At 35.5% G+C, this 20,933-nt stretch overlaps 2 protein-coding genes across 2 annotated transcripts; both read right to left on the reverse strand.

The window, feature by feature from the left end:
• Positions 1–5,957: 5,957 nt before the first annotated feature.
• Positions 5,958–13,333, reverse strand: LOC108473443 (probable cytosolic oligopeptidase A). Its single transcript, XM_017775000.2, has 17 exons — positions 13,031–13,333; positions 12,635–12,802; positions 12,084–12,207; positions 11,833–11,909; positions 11,381–11,524; positions 11,048–11,278; positions 10,896–10,986; positions 10,340–10,461; positions 10,132–10,239; positions 9,793–10,038; positions 8,882–9,027; positions 8,236–8,353; positions 7,479–7,638; positions 7,339–7,370; positions 7,006–7,071; positions 6,508–6,579; positions 5,958–6,298 (listed from the first exon to the last, which is right to left on the reverse strand). Exons 1-17 carry the CDS (start codon positions 13,160–13,162, stop codon positions 6,218–6,220), a joined length of 2,118 nt encoding a protein of 705 aa, XP_017630489.1. The 5' UTR covers positions 13,163–13,333; the 3' UTR covers positions 5,958–6,217.
• A 1,724-nt stretch (positions 13,334–15,057) lies between these two features.
• Positions 15,058–20,198, reverse strand: LOC108474114 (serine hydroxymethyltransferase, mitochondrial). Its single transcript, XM_017776021.2, has 15 exons — positions 19,668–20,198; positions 19,530–19,580; positions 19,323–19,409; positions 18,898–19,019; positions 18,685–18,761; positions 18,408–18,532; positions 17,358–17,450; positions 17,129–17,221; positions 16,830–17,027; positions 16,578–16,748; positions 16,314–16,391; positions 16,078–16,189; positions 15,896–16,006; positions 15,460–15,626; positions 15,058–15,288 (listed from the first exon to the last, which is right to left on the reverse strand). The coding sequence occupies exons 1-14, from the start codon at positions 19,755–19,757 to the stop codon at positions 15,481–15,483; spliced, it is 1,554 nt and encodes a 517-aa protein (XP_017631510.1). The 5' UTR covers positions 19,758–20,198; the 3' UTR covers positions 15,058–15,288; positions 15,460–15,480.
• Between the last annotated feature and the right edge of the window lie 735 nt (positions 20,199–20,933).

A 20,933-nucleotide genomic window follows, 5' to 3' on the forward strand; every position in this document is an offset into this window, starting at 1 on the left:
TTACAGTACAAACTAGATAAGAACAGACAAACACAGTTACAATACAAACTAATAATGCATTAATACAATACATACTCGTGACTTATAAAAGAAAAGCAATAAAGCAAAAGATTCTTTTTGTTTTTCTAGTGGCAAGATGCTTTAACTGTTAGCATTGGAATGAGGAAACTGCGCACTGTCTATAGAGCTTTCACTGTTGCTGTCAATATCTTTACACATATCCTTATACTTATCATCTTGAATTGAACTGTTATGGAGTCTTATCCTTTAAATTTCAACTTGACTGCAGCACATAGGATACTCTTGGGACCATTCAGTGGGATTTGGAATATCATCTTTATATTCTTGAAGTGCTTGAAGAAGTTGTTGATAATAAGAGTCGTCTAGCACAGTGTCCCATGGAGGATTAATATGTGGAGGAGGCCAAATTTTAAATAGGATAACTCGATTAAGCTGGAAAAGATATTTCTACAAGTTTCTGTATTCATTATCAGAGTGCGTGACTTTGTCTGAATAAATTCTATGAATCCAAACAGTTGGAAAGGAACCTAGCTGTATAGCTCGTCCACATTGCACAAAATATTGTGGTTTATAGAAAATGATTACAGCTTTATGTCCAGGAGTTCTCATTTGTTCATTTGTAATCATGTTCAACCATTGGTCAAGAGGATGGAATCAGCTTAAGAACGTGAAAAAGATTTGATATTCAGGCTGGACATTTTCATGAACCGCATTACGCAGGAAGGATTTGAAGTCTGAAACAGAGAACCGAATGGCTACATGGTAACAATGAGTAAAATACCATCAAAACAATTTCAATTCTTCTGAAACTTCAGTGAAATAAGTCTATTGGATAAGATGAATAAAAGGATAATCAGGGTGAACACCAAAGGGTTTGAGGACGAGACCTCCAAAGTTTTTGAAAACTTGGAGTTGATATTCAAACATCATGTCTCAGGTTTTTTGGAGAAAGGTTTTTTCTTCAACAAGCCTCATAACTTCTAGAAGAAATACTGGATTTAGGTTGGGTGGAATGGGAAGGGCTTGCACAGAGTTTTTTGAAGAAGATGATACTACTGGTCGTACATCATTATATGTCTGGGCTGGAAAGTTCTGAATGCCATAACATCTTTTGTTGGTTTTGTTAAAAGATCTGCCAAAACATTGGTCTTTCCTTTAATGTGTTTAACATCAAAGGAATATTTATAAAACCATTCAGCCCATCTCAAGAGTTAAGGACGTGGAACAGTTTTCTGTTTGAACTTGAGCATTTATGGAAATGAAGACATGTCCATTTTAACTAAGAAATGGTATCCAATTAGATGGAATTCAAATTTTTGAAATACCTTTCTTAACTGCAAGGATTTCTTTGAAAGTGGAGTGGTAATGAAGTTCTACATCAGTAAATCTTCCACTTTTAAATCCACATATGTGTCTTTTTCCTTCAAGTTCTTCAAATAAGATGGCTCCCCAATATTTATCACTTGCATCTGTTTGAAGAATTGTTTTTCCATTAGAGGGGATCTATAATGCTGGCAGATGTTGTAACTTTTTTTTCAGTATTTGGATGGATTTAGTTTGAGTTGTGCTCCATAGAGGCAGATTTTTCTTTAACATTTTAGTGAGAGAGTTAATGTATCTAGAGATTTTAGGGATGAAATCTCTAAGATAATTAACAACTCTCAGAAATTGCTGGATTTACTTCTTGGTTAAATCTGCATCAGGAAAATCAAGGATTTTTTCAGCAATATGTGGTCTTGGAGAATATTTTCCTTCTTTAAGATTCATTCCAAGATATTATATCTCTTATTTGTTGATGTGCATCCTCCTTTCAAAAATCATAATTCCATAATGGAATACGAGTTGACTAAACTGGTTGAGTAATTCAGAATGAACTTCTTCATCTGAGCTGTATAAGAGAATGTCAACAATATAAATCAAGGCACTATTCATGATTGGCTGGAAAATCCTGGTCATGGCTTTTTGAAATTTGGATGGTGCTATTGTTAGTCCAAAAGGCATCACTTTTCCACTAGTAGTGTTTGTTTGGAATGCAAAACCCCGTCTTTGGCCTATCTTCTGGAATGACTCCCAATTGCCAAAATCTAGCTTTGAGGTTAAATTTGGAATAGACTTTAGCTTTGGCTAAACTGGAGAATAATGTCTTCTTATTTGGCAGTGGGAATTTATCATCCTAAAGGAAAAGATTAAGGGGTTCATAGTTTACCACCAATATAAGTTTTCCCCTTATTTTTTCAGACCTTTTGTTGACATAAAATGCTTCACACGCCCATTGTGAATCTGAGGGTTCAATTAGGCTTTGTTGTTGAATATCTTCACATTCATTTTCTGCAGATTTTCAGGATTCATTCCTTGATGACTAGCTTTTGTGGGATTTATGTTTTCATTCTTCTTAAATGGAAAAAAGATAAAGAAATCAGAAATTTTCCACAGAGGATTTGAGCATTTGGAGAGAAATTCGGTGTGGGAATTTGCACAGGCAATGTCTTTGAGTTTTTGGACTATTTGGATATCTTGTTTAATTGGAAGGTAAACAATTTAGGTATCTGCACAAATGGTTGGAATTGATTTTTATATCTAAGCCCATCTGGAAGGATTCTCAGATGTTGGGCTTTAGAATAAATATCAAAACTAATGAAAATATCTTTTCCTGGAAGCTTGGATCCAAGAGCAATTGTCTTAACAAAACATCCAGGAAAAATTGTATGGTGATAGGCTTACTTTTCAGATATGTTGCAAAAGGATAATTTGCTGCTAAGTTGAAAAAAACTATATGAGGTATCCACCATTCTGATGGAAGAACATCTGGATTCATAATAGTAACAGCAGCTTTAGTGTTAAGAAATGCAATAATAGTAATAGGCTTACTGTATTTGTCTAAATAGATCTTCACTTGGACTGGGGGAGCTGGTATAGTATCCTTTGCAACAACTGATTGGTGTTGTGTTTGTTGGGCCTGCATGACGATCATCATGTAAATGGATGAGTCCGAAAAATCAGACTCACTGCCTGGAAAATAAATTGGAATAGCACATAGAGTCTTTTCTGTTGGTTCATCATCTATTGAGAAAAGAGATTTGAGATCATCTTTTTTTATTTGAATTTCAACTTTTTTTTGGATCTATTAAATCATCTTTGCACTTTTTTTTGTTATTGGGACAATTTTTTGCAAAATGCTCCTTTTTTATTGCAAATATAACATATAGATGATTTTATATATTGAGGAGATTTCTTCTTTCTCAAATATCAACACTTTAGCTTCTATTTTCTTGAAGTTCTGGAGGATTTGTTACGTTGGAAGATAGATCTCTTGAAATGTCTTTTCTTTTTGGTTCTACATAAGCAAGAACGATTTTTTGGGCATTTGAACTTCAAGTAAGAATCATCATAAGCTTTGTCAATCTTTTTATCTCTATAAAGATAATTTTTAAAAATCTTCCTTCTATTGCAAATATCTTCAAAAGCAATAAAAACTTCTTGTTGAATTTCTCCAGCTATAAGACTCAGAATGTCTTTGTTTTGTCTTTAAAGAGCTTGATTTACTGCAACTTGTAGGGGATTTGGGATTGAATCAAGAGTTTTTGGTTTGAGATTACTGTTGAGTTCTAATGAGCAGAAAAGTCGAGTCATTATTTTAAAATGCCGTGACAAGTCTTTTTTGCTGTAGGAACAACATTTTCTTTAAAAAAATACTCTTGTCGCTTCAGATTGAGTAAATCATTTGGATTGCCAACAAAATGTTGATGAATGATCCGGATTGGAATACTCAAATCTTGAAGGACCAAGAACTGCATCTATAAATTTTGATCAATTGAATTCCACCAATCTCTTAACATTCCTGTAAACCTGGAAACAAATTTCAAGAGAATGTTGTAGTTACTTTCTTCAGTAAGCTTTCGAGTGTCAAGCCAATAATGAAATTCTCGAATTCTGGCTGGCCATTTTTCTGGTGGAATATCATCAAGTGTGAAGGCCATTCAACCAATGGATGGTCCTTTTGTAGCTCTTAGAGCCTGAAATGATGATTCTCCTTGTTGAGTTGCATCTGCCATTGGTTCATCATCAGAAACGCCTCAACCTTTAGTTGAGCTTGGGCAATCCTTTTAAGATTTTTACCTAACTCATCTTTTAAGGAGGAATCTAAGGAGGAGTCTGTTAATATTTCAATAGATGATGACTCTGTTTGAAAATTGTTTTCTTCTTTTAATAGTTGAATAGCTGAAATTCTTGGTACCAGATTGTCTTGACAATCTTTTAAAAAGGATAATAAAGGATTCTTCTGGTGTTGTATCATCAAGGATTTGGAAGTTTGCTTCGGGGGAGAAGGTGGGGGCGAATATTCAATTATAGGTCTCTTTCCTAATTGTTTGGAGTAATGCTGGGAAGATTCTTCCTCCTGAATCTTTTTTGTTTCAACTTCTTCTTCAGCTTCTTTCTTTTCTTGCTCCATTTTCTTTTTTATCTGTATATGAAGCTCATGTAGACTTGGTTTTTTCTTTTCAGGGATTGCAAGAAACTTAATGAAAGTTTCGTCTGATGGACAACTGTTTTGTCTGATTGAAGGAAATAGCAAGAATTCTGTATCAAATCTCTAAGATTCATTTCTAGCGGAGGAATTTATCCTGTTTCCCTCAAAGTTTTTATCTAATCTTTCAACCTTTGTATTTCTTTATCCCTTTGCGTGATATCGGAAAAGAAATCTTATCCTAAAGTAGTCATTTCTCTAGCAACTTCTTTTAAGCATTTCTGCAAAAGGGCAATTAAGTCTTTTACCATCTTGGAGTTATCATCAAGCTTAGCTTCAACCGTTAGAGACTTTTGAATCTAGATGGAAGACTTTAGAATCTAGTTTCTTGATAGCCCTGTTCTGTGCTAAGGCATTTTCAATTTGCCAGTTCAAGGCAGCTTCTACAGCACTAATTTTTGTGGGTTTGCATGAGTCATCAACTTTAAGTTTGGAAGGAATTTTAGGGGCATGTGTATACCCCTGTTGGGTAAATTCTTGTAAAAGTGGAAATTCTTGTTCATATGATGTATCTGTAGAATGATACATACATACTGAGGTAGGCACAGGGATTTGCGTAGTTTCAGGAAATGGATTCTTTTGAACCCATTTACGAATTTGGTTATAGCACGGTTGGGGGAAAGGGTTTTTGTTTAGAGTTACAACTTTTTTTGGGTGGAAGAGGAGACGAAGGTTTTGAAGGAGCTGGTGGGTTTGAGTCAGCTAGTAATATCAGGTTTGGTTGAGGAATTTTTATAGAGTAATCAACAAGGTAAAGGAATTTACCATTGGCTTCTCCTAAAGGGCCAATGGAAGGGTCTCCATTCATGTATCTTTTGTAAAACTCGGACTGAGAGTATTTCCTCTTTTTTACTTCTTTTTACCAGATTTAGATCCGTTATAATCCATGCTATCTATCCAGGCATCAAAGTGATCATCTGCACGTTATAATCCATGCGATCTATCGAGGCATCAAAGTGATCATCTGCACATAACTCACACGTACAGTTAAGAGACCATGGACAATGTCCTGTTTTGGGATCTCTGAACATATAGTGCAGTTTTCCATCAGCAGTAAAGCTTTCAATAAGCCTTCTTTCTGGACCTGGTTCACAAAGTCCACAGAGCAGCAGTCTGGAATACCTGGAATATGTCCTTGGGATCTGGCACTGTTTGCATCATTAACATTGTGGGAAAGACAGAAGGTGTTTCCGGGTTCTGCAAGTTACTATGATCAAATTTAATTTCTGTAGTTCCATCCCTTCTGGAAGTGATCTCTAATTTTGTTTGAGAGTTATCATATATCTTACACAAGACTCCAAGTATAAAAAATGGAATAAGGGAAATCAAATATGGATAATTTAGAGGAAAAAGAAAAGAAAGAGAAATCCAAGTACTGTATGCAAGCAGATAAGGGAACCAAAACCAGAACTTATTTCACCAAACGAGATGGCAGGAGAAAGCTAATTCAAGATTAAACATGTTGAGGTCAACAGACATCACTAACACCTATTCCCTTCTATAACTTGGGAATGGTTGTTTCTTTGTTCTTTCGAGGGCAATAACTAGCCCCTCCAACTAAAGACAGTTTAAAAAGCTTAACATAAAAGGACTGGTGATTTATAACAGAAACTTAAATGACCATGTCTCCTTGGTAAAACCTTGAATGGCAACTGAAAAACCAGCTCATGCTCAGGCTGCAACTGGTAACAATCCATTATGCCTGAGCAATGCCTCAGGTGAAGGTTCACGTCCACGGAACTCAACAAAGACCTGCAGCCAACATCATTTCATGTTATGAAGTTTCAATGGAAGCATCCTAGATTTACAAGTTTCAGCGTCTAAAAAACGCCTTAACAGCAATAAGGATAGAGAAACAAAACATGGGGTGTCTCTTATTGAGAAAAAGGGAAAGAAACAGAAAATAAAATGAAAAATATTTCACAATCAGGAATGTCAATTTACAATTTGCATATGCTAACCTCCGATGGTGCTTTTCCACCTCCAAGAGCAAGAATGGTCTCTCGGAACTTGTGGCCAGTCTCTTTAACCGCCTGTGGAAAACAATTAAACATAGCAGATCATGTTTTTCATTTTTAGAAAAAAATATACTCATCATAACAGGATCATAAGTTTTGTTTTAGAAAGCTCTTGAGTCTGATGCAGAGCTTTTGAAGGGAAACACAGAGAAGCACTGTATGCTACACAATCGGGAATCAGCATAGTAGCTGAGGATATGCATTCAATGACTTGTGCCTTTGTAGTGTGATGAACAGTTTGTTGAATCTTTTACAAGAAGCTATGGCTCTCCAACTCTTGGCACAAACATAAATTCTAGTCAGGTTTACACAGAAAAGGAGGGGGTGGGTGGGTTGAAATGTATGAAATGATTTTACTATATTTGATGTACACAATTCTTCGAGAAAATATATATAAATAAGAAAAAATGCAATTCTGAACAGCCTTTTCAAGCACCATACCTTGGTGTTGTCCAGTCCTACATCCTCAAATGCTGAGAAAGCATCTGCAGACAATACTTCTGCCCACTGCAGAAATAGGCATTTCAGTTTCTGTTCACATAGAAAAGGGAGAAGGAAAGAAAGGGCAAAACAAGGCTACAAACCATGCCCACACTTGATAAAAAGATCAAAAGCTTTCAGCAGACAAATACAAGCTAGGCTGCAATTTGGTCATAGAATGAAAAGGAAACGGGAAAGGATCATAAGTTATTTTGTTTTCCAATTGCTGATGCAACATTTCAACCACATTTTCGTTGTAGTTCCCTTAGGGCCTAGATAAAAGACAAAATATACCTTGTAACTGTAGTATCCAGCAGCATATCCACCTAATATTCACAAAAAGTCTAATTAAAAAATGCCCATGGTGAAGTTTGCACCACATTTCTAAAAATTACATAAGAGGGTGGAGAGAGGCGGGAAGTGGTGGAGCCAACCTGCAAATATATGATTGAAACCACAGAGAAACCTATCTTCTGGCAATGGAGGGATCACTTGTGTTTTTTTGGAAACTCTCTGATCAACATCAAAAACAGATTCTGACCCATCTGGGATGTATTTTGTATGCAGTTCCAAATCCACACTAGCAAATCGAAGCTGGAAACAGAAAACAGTTAGAAATAAACTGTCAGTAATTCAAATACTAGAACAAACACCAATCTGCTTCACCAAAAATTACATGTACTTTCACTAAAAAAGCAGACATCATACAGAGTCATGGAGTTCCCAAGAAACATTTCATGGTGTAATACGTATTAAAACAAATAATGAAAAAGATATAGTCACTGTGTCTATTAAAACCATCTTATATCACACATTTCTGTATACCTGCATTTCGTAGAAACAAAACACCTTTATAGCTTAAAGAAATGGACACTCATACAAGATTTTACCCATTACTAAGGGAACCTTTTACCTTTCTAAAGGCAACTACATGCTATATCTGCAGCTGTAATGGTTTATATTTAAGGGAAGCACAAGCAAAATCAGTCCCGCATTGAGGTGGGAGAGGGTAGGAGAAAAAGATAGTTAAGCATGTTAGGAACAGACGGCAGAGGGGAATGTTGAGCTAATAAACCCTCACAGTGTACCATGCATACATATAAAGGAGCAGGCTAATCCTCAAGAAACACATTGTTTCTGCAGGAATATGTACACCAAAACTGACACAAGGGCAGAACAAGTTCAACTGACCTGACGAAGACTTAGAGAACCAGCACGGAAAGTCCTTGCAGCAAGAAGCTTCAAATATACCTCTTCAGGGAGACTCTCTCCTGTTTCATAATGCTTTGCAATGCTCATCAATGTATCCCTGAAGCAACAAAAGACAATTTAAACAAAAATCTACTAAACGAAAGTTATAATTGATTTGAAAAACAAAATGCAAATGAAATAGTGGCAATAACCAAAGATTAGGCTATAAGAAATATATTCAGACAATATTTAGAGAATGCGGAAATTCAGATGCTTGTATATTTAGACAAAATATTTAGGTCAATCAGTCATGATCCAGAAGGGTCAAATAGATGTCTTTTCCTAACCTGTTGTGGCATCATAAGCATTATGATAAGATGCAAGATGATTAACCACAAACACATTAGCAAAAACTCTAAAGAGTTCCCAAAAAAAAGGGAAAAAGAAGAAGAAGAAGAAGCCAGAAATCACAAACAAGAAGTCACATAACAATTCGCTAGTATAGAAGCTTCTTTTCTAAGCTCGGGCCTCTAATGAATGCTTTCCACATGCATGGCACATTCAATTTTAGTTATTCTAGCAACAAAAAGTATATTAATCTGAAGCAATCCAAAAGATATAGATTTTGATTATTGGAGATGTTAACCTGTGGTAACACCAATTCTCCATGAATTGGGAGGGCAACTCAACAGCATCCCACTCAATTCCTCGAATGCCAGCAACCAGACCCTCATCTTGCTTGGTCAGCATATGCTGAAGTGCATGTCCAAATTCATGGAAGACAGTCTCAACCTGAAAAGAGAAATGACATCAGTGCATAAGGAAGGGCCAAACCGCAGCAACCACTTTGAATATCCAGATGCCTTGCATATGCTTTTGCATCTGCCACTATTGCAAAAGTAATCAGTGAAACATAATAAGTATAAATATGCAAGCACTGTAAGAATTAAGCCATAACCTCTAGAAATAAAGATTTGAAGTCAGCAGAGCATACATGACATTCATGCTCTCAGCCAGCATCTGGCCTAAGTCTAACAATAGTATTATTCGAGCTTAGGTTCTCCTAGAACCATGCAGTTCAACAACAGATGCATGTTCTTCTTATGTATATTTGTTCAAAAGAATGTACTAGATCCATGCCTTTAAATCTAATAGGTTCTGAACAAGAAAATTCATGCGTCATGCCCTTCAGGAAAGAAGGTTGTTTGAATGTTGTTAACTATAAAAGTATGAGCTATGATAACAATAAATCAAGAATATCACCTTGGAACATTTAGCTTAAATGGAAGAAGAACAATGTTACAGGAGATTGTTCTAACAACAACATTAATGGTAAAAGCACAGTATTTAGGAGGCCCAAATTGCTTTTTTTGGCGATAAGACCAGAAGCACTTCTAGGGGTGGAAAGGAATTGGGTGAGGCTATAGACAGGGAGAAACTCTAGGCTTCTGGACCTCACTGTTCACTGTTATCAACTTAGCTTCCAGTTCCAATCATTCAGAACACAAGAATTTATGAGCATTAACATTATACTTAAAACCAATGTCTTCAACTTACTTCACGGAATGTCATGAGGCTTGGCTTGTCCCCAAATGGTGGTGTTTGATTGCACACCATATGGGCAATAGGCAACCTTGGTGTGGTACCATTCCTTGACATTACACGACTTCGGGAAACAACCTCATCCATCCATGCACCTTCCCTTTTCTCTGATGGACGAGAGTATGGATCAAAATAGAAATGGGCAATTGGACTACCTGAAGAATCTTTGACACAGTAGAACCTAACATCTTTGTTCCAAACCTTTTAAAAGAGTAAGAGTTAGAAGGACGTAAAACCAGTATTCTGTGTAATGGGCAGTGAGAAAAAGTTGAGATGAACCAAAAAAATATTTACAGGAGCTAGACCATCAGCTGGCTCGATATCAATCCCGAAAAGGGTCTTAGCAAGTTTGAAGAGGCCATCCATAACTTTCGAAAGTGAGAAATATGGCCGGAGTTCTTCCTGTACAGTTTTTGCATCAGGAAAGGCATAAGTTTTCTTCACATAAAACCGAGGTCTTGAAGCTATGGTTTAATTAGCAAAATAAAAAGAGAGTGTCAACCTCATTAATGTTGTATTTTGACTCACGAAGTCTCTCACTCCAGAAGTTAATGTCCCAATGGCTCAAATTATCAGCTTCCAAGGCACCTTGACTCTTGGAGTAACTTTTTAGGTCTTCAATATCTGTAAGGACCAAAAGGGATCATAATTTACCCATGTTATTTCATTTGTTTGTGGTAGAAAAAAAATATAGGACAGGAACTGTTTAGGAAAAATATGAAAGGCAGACATAGTGAGCTTCGAAAGATTGAGCACATAAAATTGCATCAAAGAATTATGCCATAAACTTGCAATGAAATATCTAAGGTGAATTATGAAAGGCCATATCAGATAGCAAGTAATTACAAAATTAATTGCTACAAATGGAGTTTCACTCATGATAAGCTAGTGCATTAATGTGTTCTTAATAACAAAAATGGTGTTTGCAAGAAAAAGAATTGAGCTTTCAAGGATCAAGAACAAAAAACTATTATACAAAACAAGTCCTTATCACATATGCATATTCTGTGGAGAAAGTTAATTTTCTACCCTACATGAAACTATTTCTTGCATAATACCTTGGACAGCAGCATTCCAGGAAGCACTCCGAAGCTTTTCTAATAGTTCCTCAGCTTTATCAACAGTAGCCATTTTGGTTGCCATGCTTACCTGATCAAATAGAGTCAGCTTATGAAAAGGATGCATTCTTGTAGATACAAAGGATTCATACCTCAGCATAGTTATTGTAATTGAGAAGCCTAGCCTTTTCCATCCGAAGCTTCAATATCTGATTGATGATTGGTGTATTATCCAAATCACCAGTCGATGCTCGAGTTATATTAGCACGGTAGACTTCCTCACGCAAAGCACGGTTACGTGCATGTTGCATAACAGCAAACAAACATGGAGCATCCAATGTAATCATCCATGGCCCGTGCTCAGCGGTAGCATTTTCGTGCCCCTAGGTGAAAAGAAATAATATACATGGCAGGAAACAGAAACTTTAGACTTGACAATAGAAACCATAGAATGGGAAAATACACTGAATATTGGAAAAGCGTACCTTAGACACTGCTGTTTGTGCAGCTAACCCAAGAGAAGTTGCAGGCAAACCCTCAATTTCTTTCTTATCTGTTATTAGCTTTTCAAATTTCTTTGTGGCATCCAAAACATTCTCGCTAAATTTGTGAGACAGCCTCTCCAGCTCCTGTGAATCAGCTCACAGTAACTAGATTAGAATAGCCAAAATGAATGAATATGACATGATTGATCATAAATATTTACATGATTATTTTCAGAGTCCCATCCTTGCTAAACTTTACAGGAGGAATTTGCTTACAAGATGGGAAAAAGAATGCTAAGAAACCAGGTACCAAGAACTTCAAAAGGAACTATTGTTAACTACTTGCTCCTTGTTTTACTTGGCACAGAAATTGGCTTCAAAAGATAACAATAGTAAGGTATTATGACACCTAGTAAATTTCTGTTTAACTTCAAAACTAAATATTAACAAACCTGTTCAATTTTGTTAAACTGTTCTCGTTTATCGTCTTCAAGTGAAACACCATTAAGAACAGCTTCCTTAATCTGGGCTGCACACGTTTACAGAAATAAAAAGATTTATTGGGTCTAACACTGATAGAAATTAAAAGGAACGAAGCAAAAACAAATAAATTACACTTTAGCAGTCAATTACACCAAAATGAAATAGGAACAACAATTCCCTAACTTATTTGACATATAGATATATAAATAAAGATTCTTACTTTCCACAATACGTTTGCGAGCTTCATTTAGTGATTTCCAATCAGGAGATTCTTGAATAGCCTTGAATGCATTGTAGATGGGTTTACTTTGTCCAACTCTTAGTTGGAACTTCACTTTTTCTGGCTGTAAAGAAAAACTAAGCATAATAAGGGCCAAAAAGTTGGTTTAAAAGAGACTACACAGTACCGCATATTTAACTAAGGTACAGAAACAATAGGATTGATTTGAACAAGACTTCCAATCAATTTGCTTGAAAAGAAATAAGAATACCACTATTCTGGATCTCTAGAAAACAAACTAAGCGCCTAGTATATCATGTGAGCCTATATCATGAGTTATGCCAAAAAAAATAAAATCATAAACATAAAAATCATGACTTCATCTAAGAGAAGAACGTGATAGATAATAGATGTCTAAAAGATTGATGCTAAATATTTTGAAGATTTCACCCCAAGATTCCTACACAATTTTCTTAATGAAATTCTTATACATATTGTACATTGAATAATTGAGCTATCTGTTAAAAAAGAACACAACAACAAGAATGTACCTGGACTTCTTCAATGGCAGCACGGAGCTCAGCTGTATCTTTAACAGCCTTAAGATGATTAACTATTCCCCACACAACAGTCAACCGATCAACAATCTTTTCCAATGGCTCCACCAACTTCGGCCACGAAGGCTCTACTGTCTTCTCCAATTCATCCAAATCACTCTCCTACTCAACAAACATAATTATATCAAAACCATATACAAAAATCCAAAAAACCCATATACCAAAACATGATCTCCACAAAGAAAAGATCAGAACAACCAAAATTTTGAATTTTCAAACAAGGCCAGTGAATGATCCAAAAAAATAAAAAATAAAAAAGATACCGAGCACTAAAAAAAAGAAACTCAAAAGTCAGAATCGGAAACAGTCCAAAAGATCAAAAGGGCATACGAGTTTCTTCAACAAGGCACGAATCCCAGGCCTAACATGCTTGGCTTCAACAAAATCAAAAGGAGGAAAGTCAAAATCTTGCAAGAGAGGATTAGATTCAATGTTGTCATCAACAGAAGCTGAAGAAGCCATTGAAGGAAGAGAGAGGAAAGAGCAAGCAGAAAACAAATAAGAGGCAGATAGAGAATGAGAAGAGTGATGAAAACTTGAGACGGGGACAGATGGAGAAAGAATATGAATAGCAAGGAGAAATGTGGAAACTAAAGCACAAACTCTGGGGTAAATGGGGAGAAGATGAAGAGAAAAGGTGATTTTTTTATTTATTAAAATGGCTAAAAGGCCAAGAGGTTAGACTGAAAGCCCAAACAAGGGGGCATGGCCCAATTTGATCTCTTAGGAAAATTGCATCCTAACCATTAGGGGCATTGGAAAAATTTAAAAAAAAAATGAGAAAAAACTAAAAGATATTATTAGGATGGAATAAAGTATGATTTCATGAAAATTCGATAATAGTAAAATAGAAATGTAATAGTTTTGTGTCTTAATTTATTAAGTTAAGGAAAATGCAAATAATAGGTTTAAATGATGATCTTATTTTAAAATAAAATTGGTATGTTATGCTTCATGCTTAGCATTAGGTTAATTGTTTTTAGATTATATTTCAAGTTTATGTAATCTTTGCCTTTTTAGAATTTAATCTTCATATTTTTATTTTTAAGAATTTAGTCTTTTTATTTTTAAATTTAAAAATTCAGGTCCAATATTAACACCATTAAAATTATTATATTAAATTTTCGGTGTGACATTCTAAAATAATAATAAAAATATACTAATTCGATACTCAAGTCACAAAAATGGTGTTGCAATGGACTTGAATTTAACAAAAAACTTTAACAATGTTAACAATTCTTTAAATTTACGTCGGCTTTTTAATTTAGAATAAAATGTTTAGACTAACTAATGGCATTATAAACATCGAATTACCAAATTATGTATAAAATTAAAATATAAATATCAAACATTAAATTTGAACATTTTGTATAATTAAAAAGTAGAGGACTACAATTGAAATTTAACCATTATTGTTAGTAATGAAAAAAAGGACAGGTGTCAAAGGACTGAAATTGAGATTTGACCATTTTGTAACTAAAAAGTAGAGGGACCACCATTGAAAATTTATCATTATTGTTAATAATGTAAAAAAAAAAAAAGTAAGGGCAGGTGTCTTCCTTTTAGTATAGATAATATATTATTGAAAATTTTAAAAATTTATATTCGTTAGTATATAAAATTAGCATGATAAATTATTTTGAAACTTTTCATATAATTTAAAAATAATACTAAAATAACATTGGAGATTTGAGCATTTAGGGAACCAATTGGTGCTCATTATTTCTTATTGTTTGTTAGTGTTTCTTATAGAAAAAGCGCAATGCTTTTATTTTTAAAGAAGAGAATAGTAGCTGCAAAGAGGTTTCAGTGAGGAGTTTGTCTTGAACAAGAAGCTTATCTCAACCGGGAGCTATTAATTCCACGTTGGCGTACCAATGGAGATGGATGGATTAAACTCAATTATTGGTTCAGGCATTTCAGCCATTGGTGGTGTTTTGCGTGATGCAAATGCTGGTTGGGTTGTTGATATGCTAAGATATTAGGCAAAAGGCAAAAGCAAGGGCGCTGTTGGACTGTTAATTGAAAGGTTATAGGAGGGTTGTAGCTGTGAGTGATAAGTATATGCAATCAACAAGCTGCCGGTAATGGAATAGCTAAGATCAAACTTATCCATGAGTTAACTACACATCTTGGACGATTAGTTTAGATTTCAGAATGTATATATTATGATTCCCTCTTTAACAATATTCAAATTAAACTCAAGTTAGGATATAACTGGTGAGCTTGGGAAATCAAAAGCATTAATGAAATTGCATATAAATAACGACTCTTCTTGAAAACATCAGAGCGATACTTTCTCCGTAGGCGTGGGGTTATAACAAGCAAATTTGTTATTCATACATATGAACCTTGCATTTACCATAGAAATCAAATTCTAGACAGTAATATTATATCTCAAAGCAAAGTTCGATGTTTCATATCATAAATATGCATTCATATATGTATGTATACACATTTAGTGAAGATGCAAACCGAAGTTTTCTCATTAAGACCCTTGAAAGGTTAATTCACATTCTACACAATTTGGCCTGCTAGTAAAGTTTTATTCCTCGTCCGCCTCCACTACTAATAAATCTCATGCATACCTGTGTCCAAACATATGAATAATCAGCCAAAAAACATGACAAGACGAAGAAAAGAACCAAAATAACATGTCTTATTGCAAATATGGAAAACGTAATTGGGTTTTTGATGTCAACTAATTTGCCTTATCAAGATTTAAGAGATGACTTAGCAAGGTGAAGTTAATAATATACCTTCGAGACATGGCTGATATCTTAGTTCTTGTACTTCATGGTTTCCTTATCGAACCCAATTGTGGGGAATTGCTTTGCATACTCCTCAACATCGTGGCGGAGTTTTGCAACCTCAGATTGAAAGTGAGCAGACTGCAGTGTGGCCACAAAGTCTTTCAACTTTGTCCCTGGATTACCCAAAATCAACAGCACGCAGCTACAAATTAGTAGCACATTATACTATTTGGACTAGAGTGTCAGATATGGGTATGTTCGATTTTTCTTTAAGATTTTCCTTCAGAGGATCGTATCCCCATAACTATGTTCACAAATGTGTTGAACACAGGTACTTCAAAAAAGAAAAAGATCATCGAAGCAACATAGGTAGAATATCAAGCATAAGGCAAGAGACAGAGATAGAGAGTAAAATAGGAGGGAATAGAGGCTTGCAAAAAACCTGTAGTTTCTGCCTTGATTTTAACTGCCAAGTTCACAGCAGCATCAAAGTATTCTGCTACCTTGACAAAGTCCTCCTCAACAAATCCCCTAGACGTAAGAGCCGGAGTTCCTGATATGCAACCAGATTTGTCAGAATAAGGTTATTCATGTGAGCACAACATTAATGGTAAAAGCCTTTACCCATCCTGATGCCACCAGGAACCATAGCAGACACATCTCCAGGTACAGTGTTTTTGTTTGCAGCAATATGAACTGCTTCCAATACCTTTTCAACCCTGGAGCCATCAATGCCCTGTAGAGACCATTCAATAAAAAGCATCTTACTAGTAAAGAGCATTGTCTTGCACATGAGAACTTTTAAAGAAGATTTATTAATGTCTCTAAGTGGCCTGAGGACAAAAATGTCTGTCTCTTACCTTGTTCTTCAGATTAACCAAAACTAGATGATTCTCTGTTCCACCAGAAACAAGTTCGTATCCTTTTGCAGCCAGAGTCTGAAAATTGGGAAGATCTTGGTTGTTAAAACATTGGGCATTTAAGAATAGAGAAACCCGTATGTTTATTGTTTAAAACCATCTAACATGTCCCTAAGAATGCCTCCTGGCATACTGGTTCATTCTAACAAGACATTTTCCATGCTTGGTTGCATAACAAGTTCTTCAACATCTTGTCAATGATACCTGTGCAAACTTCGAGCAATTACTGAGAACTTGCTCTTGGTAGGCCTTGTACTCCGGAGTTGTTGCCTGTTTCAGCGCAACTGCTAGACCAGTAATTGTGTGGTTGTGCGGACCACCTTGAAGTCCAGGAAAGACAGCCTGATTGATTTTGTCTTCATAATCATACAGAACCTGCGGGGAAAAAGAACACTAGTCTAAATCTTTGTGCCACTAACATCTTTGAAAGATGAAAAGTTTACTTTCACAGCTTACCTCTTTCCCTTGTTTGTTAATCCCTTTCACTCCCTTTCTGAAGAAAATCATGGCTCCACGAGGCCCACGAAGTGATTTGTGAGTTGTGGTGGTAACAACATCGGCATACTCAAAAGGTGAAGGGATAACACCGGCTGCAACCAAACCACTGATGTGTGCCATGTCTGCCAACATTATTGCTTTCTGCTTGTCACAAACCTGGTTATTGACAAATGCGACATCCAATGGGGTCAATAACATGACGTATGATGAATTGACAACTCAACCAAATGGCTTAAATAAATCGAAAGATGGGTTACCTTTCGAATGCGTGCATAATCATACAGACGTGCATAAGCACTGGCACCAGCAACTATTAATTTTGGCCTGAAAAGAGTTGCACTCTTCTCCAACTGCAATTAAAAACTTTGATGTCAATAAAATATTCTACCAGGAATCCAATCACACGCTGCAATTTTATCCGTTTTGAACGAGAAGGAAAGAAAGAAAAACTAAGAAGCTAGCACAGTTTGAAAACTGATAACTTACCTGATCATAGTCGATATAGCCAGTGTTTTCATTCAACCGATATGGCATTGTCTCAAAAAATATGGACACAGCAGATATCTTTTTGGTGTCCGTCTAAGCAATCACAAATGAAACCATGTAAATTTAAAGCTGCAGCCAGAAAAATACTGATACAAACAAGAAGAGTTCTTAAAGAACTGCTTTCAGTCATTTAAATCCACTTAAGCATCAGAGTATAGAGATGTGAATACATTGGCAATAAGGTTCCAGAAGAGAAAGAATGCTACATTGACACTTCCAGAAGAGAAAGAATGCTACATTCTTTATCATACTGCCGCACAAGAGATGAAAGATTCAAAAGCAGACCTTCAAATCTCAACTAACAGGCAAAATATGAGTGACGCTGCTCAACTAGACAATCTGTTTCGGGAGAAAACTCGGAGTTTATTACATGAGACTGGGACTTCGAAAGAGAACCATAAAAGTTTAAATGAGACAGAGGAGAGTAAAGCTGACTGTCCAGCTTGGTGTTCTAAAACTTGTACTAGGTATCTGTTCTCAGAAATAACAATGCAAATGCATGGAAAGAAATTAAAATTGGGGCTTAATTTCTTAATTATCACTACTATCTTTTAACTCTGTCCACCATTTTTCAGAAAACCAAATAAGAAGAAAAAGACATTAGGGAACAATCTTCCATCCTTTTTAAGTAACTCCAGCAGTTGCTGAGGCAGATCCAACTGATGTTTGAACAGAATAATATCTAGCAATCTAGCTTTAACACTTAATTGCCGATTAAGTTTTAGCTCAATTGGCACCGGTATTGTTGTCAGTGCAAGAGAACGTGTGTTTGGGTACGTTGAAGCGCATTATCCTCTTATTTAAGGGTTGGGGAGGGACTATGGGTAGTTCTAGGCATTATATAAAGCAAACAAACACTAGGAATCATGATGCTACAAGTTACTCAGAAAGAAAAAAAAGCTTTAGCAAAGTCATAGTGTACTTAATTACTGTCAGCAAGTAAATGAAAAATGTCAGTGAAACCAAATTAGCAATGGGATTTTGAAGTACCTGATAACCATGAGAGAGATGACCACCATGGGGAAGATCAAGTGCCATAATTCTGTCATGAGGCTTTAAGAGTGCAGTGTAAACTTGAAAATTGGAAGGAGAACCAGAAAGGGGCTGCACATTTACTGCCATACAACAAAGTTCGATGAACATAGAAAGCATGTCAGCAACCAAATGCTAATAAATCTCAAAACAGAAACAAAAGCTCTTTCCAAAACATGATGCATCAACAAGTAACTAAATTTATAGCCATAATAAAATTAAACGTATCTCTTACCTCCCCATTTTTCAGGATCTAACCTGAATGCTTCCAAAGCACGCTTCTGACACAATGTCTCTGCCATGTCGATGTACCTAAAACATGAAACTTAAAATCACTCAAGCATCCAAGTATAACATAAATTTACTGATTCTGGTCAAATCAAACACCCAAAAACAATATATTGGTACTTGGTAGAATCAAAAAGAGTATGAAGAACGATGAACTTACTCATTCCCTCCATAGTATCTAGCACCGGGATACCCTTCACTGTACTTGTTGGTCATGATAGACCCAACTGCTTGCATCACTGACACCGAAGTGAAGTTCTCCGATGGAATGAGTTCAAGTCCCTTTGAAAACCAAACATGTTTTATTTCACTTTATTTAAAAATATTTAACTTTAAAATTTAGCATGTTCATGCACTTAAATAAGTATTTCCTGATCATCAACAGTACATGTGATCTTAGTTTATCAATCAGTTTACAACAGAGTAGCCTAATTTAGCTATTATCTGCTATGAAATTCAAATATGACTCTTAAAATATTATTTTATGCATCATTATTAAAATTCTTCTTTGAAAGAAAATTAGTTAACATGATATAAATGTGAAGGAAATGAAATTGAAAAGTTGGAACTTGGATAAGAAGGTACCTTCCATTGGCGCGCTTTTTCAAGCTCGATGATGTCAGCAATTTCAGGATCAACGGTTTCAAGTGGAGCATTCAGTTGCTTTGGCCACTGTATAGAAACAAAGATTTAAAAATTTTTAATTGAATAATTAAAATGAAATAAAGAGAGTATTTTCAATCTAAAACTAAATAAACTGAAACTAGAATTCTTTTAAAAAAAGAAGTTTACAGTGACGCCAGGTTTCTCCTTCTCGTACACAGCTTCATTTGGCAAAGACGACTGCACTCACCAATTAAAAAAAAAAAGATTAAAAAGGAAATAATTGCAAAAATTCAGAAGAAGAAGAAATGAAAGAGAAGAAGAAACCATGTAATAGAGGGAAGGGGCATTGAAGAAAGGACGGAGAGGCTTGTCAATGGAAGAGGAGAGTCGTCGAAGCGCCATTGCCATGGCCATTTTTGTTTTTCTTCTTGTTTTGGGTTGTGGAAGAAGGTAGTTAGTTGAAGTGGAGGTGATTCATATATGCAAAGCTTGTTTGTGGCATTGGGTGTGGGTAAGCTATTGGTGGTTGTAAATGGAATGCCGATTTCTTTTTTTATTTTAATTTTGTGGGTTAAAATATTCGGGACTTGGCTTTATTTTGGCTGCATCTCTGATTCTAAGACACTGGCCTTTGTCCCAATGCAATAATGCTGTGTGTCTCTAACGAGTAAGGATGGTGAATTGGGGGATGGTGATGAGAAGAAAACTAAGCCATGAAGGGCTTATCCAAACTCTCCCTTTCTTAGCCACAGAGATACATATTAGCTGATAAATATCTCAAACGTAAATTTGAGAGAGAGATTTGGCCACCGAAGGTCTGGACTGTTTCTCCTACAACTCTTGTGTCATTTTCGCCAACAATTTTTTATACCAATGTTAGTTGGACAAAAAAGCCTTACAATTTAGAAATCTAGAACACCATTGGGCTCCTAGTCGGTTTGTACAGTTAAATGTCAAACTATGTCGTTAGGCCCAAACTGAGTACTGGCGAGGCGGGTTTATGGCCTCCTACACTGCAGTCTACATTTCCCCCCTTTGTCTTACTTGTTTAACCATCCATTACAGGTCGAGTTTTAAACAATAATTTTCGGCAAAATCATCAACCAACTATCAGTAAAATTTTATAGTTACTCGGTTACAAAATAATTTAAAAATTATTTAAAATTTTTCATTTAAGTTATTAAGTTGTTAAAATTATTGTTATATGACCTCCTCTTTTCACATCTCTTGTACTGATCAAAAGCTCTCTTTCCCCTTCTTTTTTACATTTAGTATTTTTTTATAAAATAATTTTAAATGTCATGGTACTCCAAATCAAAATCCAAAAAGCTTTCTCCTTTCCTCTTTTCTTTTACATTTAGTTTTTTTTTATAAAATAATTTTAAATGTCACGATACTCCAATCAAAATCCAAAAAGCTTTCTTATTCAATTTTCAGCACTACCGTCAATCAATTTGGATCTAGGATATGTTTTTCTACTCATTGATGAGTACTAATCCACCTACTGATCGTCAATTTGTTGCTTGGAGCTTATTAGTCGAACTTAAAAAAAAAAAACCTTAATAACTCCGTGACTTAAATAAAAACTTT

The sequence above is a fragment of the Gossypium arboreum genome, chromosome 11 (genome assembly GCF_025698485.1).
Source record: "Gossypium arboreum isolate Shixiya-1 chromosome 11, ASM2569848v2, whole genome shotgun sequence".
Lineage (NCBI taxonomy): Eukaryota > Viridiplantae > Streptophyta > Magnoliopsida > Malvales > Malvaceae > Gossypium > Gossypium arboreum.

Bases quoted from the DNA above. Each gene is read 5' to 3' on its own strand.
- LOC108473443 (XM_017775000.2), bottom strand. From the start codon at position 13,162: ATGGCTTCTTCAGCTTCTGTTGATGACAACATTGAATCTAATCCTCTC. The intron at 12,208-12,634 runs GTACATTCTTGT...TTTTCTTTACAG, and splicing joins CTGCCATTGAAGAAGTCCAG to CCAGAAAAAGTGAAGTTCCA. The intron at 11,910-12,083 runs GTAAGAATCTTT...AAACGTGTGCAG, and splicing joins TCGCAAACGTATTGTGGAAA to CCCAGATTAAGGAAGCTGTT.
- LOC108474114 (XM_017776021.2), bottom strand. From the start codon at position 19,757: ATGGCCATGGCAATGGCGCTTCGACGACTCTCCTCTTCCATTGACAAG. The intron at 19,020-19,322 runs GTACCTTCTTAT...TGGTTTTCAAAG, and splicing joins AAAAAGCGCGCCAATGGAAG to GGACTTGAACTCATTCCATC. The intron at 18,762-18,897 runs GTAAGTTCATCG...TTCATGTTTTAG, and splicing joins AGATACTATGGAGGGAATGA to GTACATCGACATGGCAGAGA.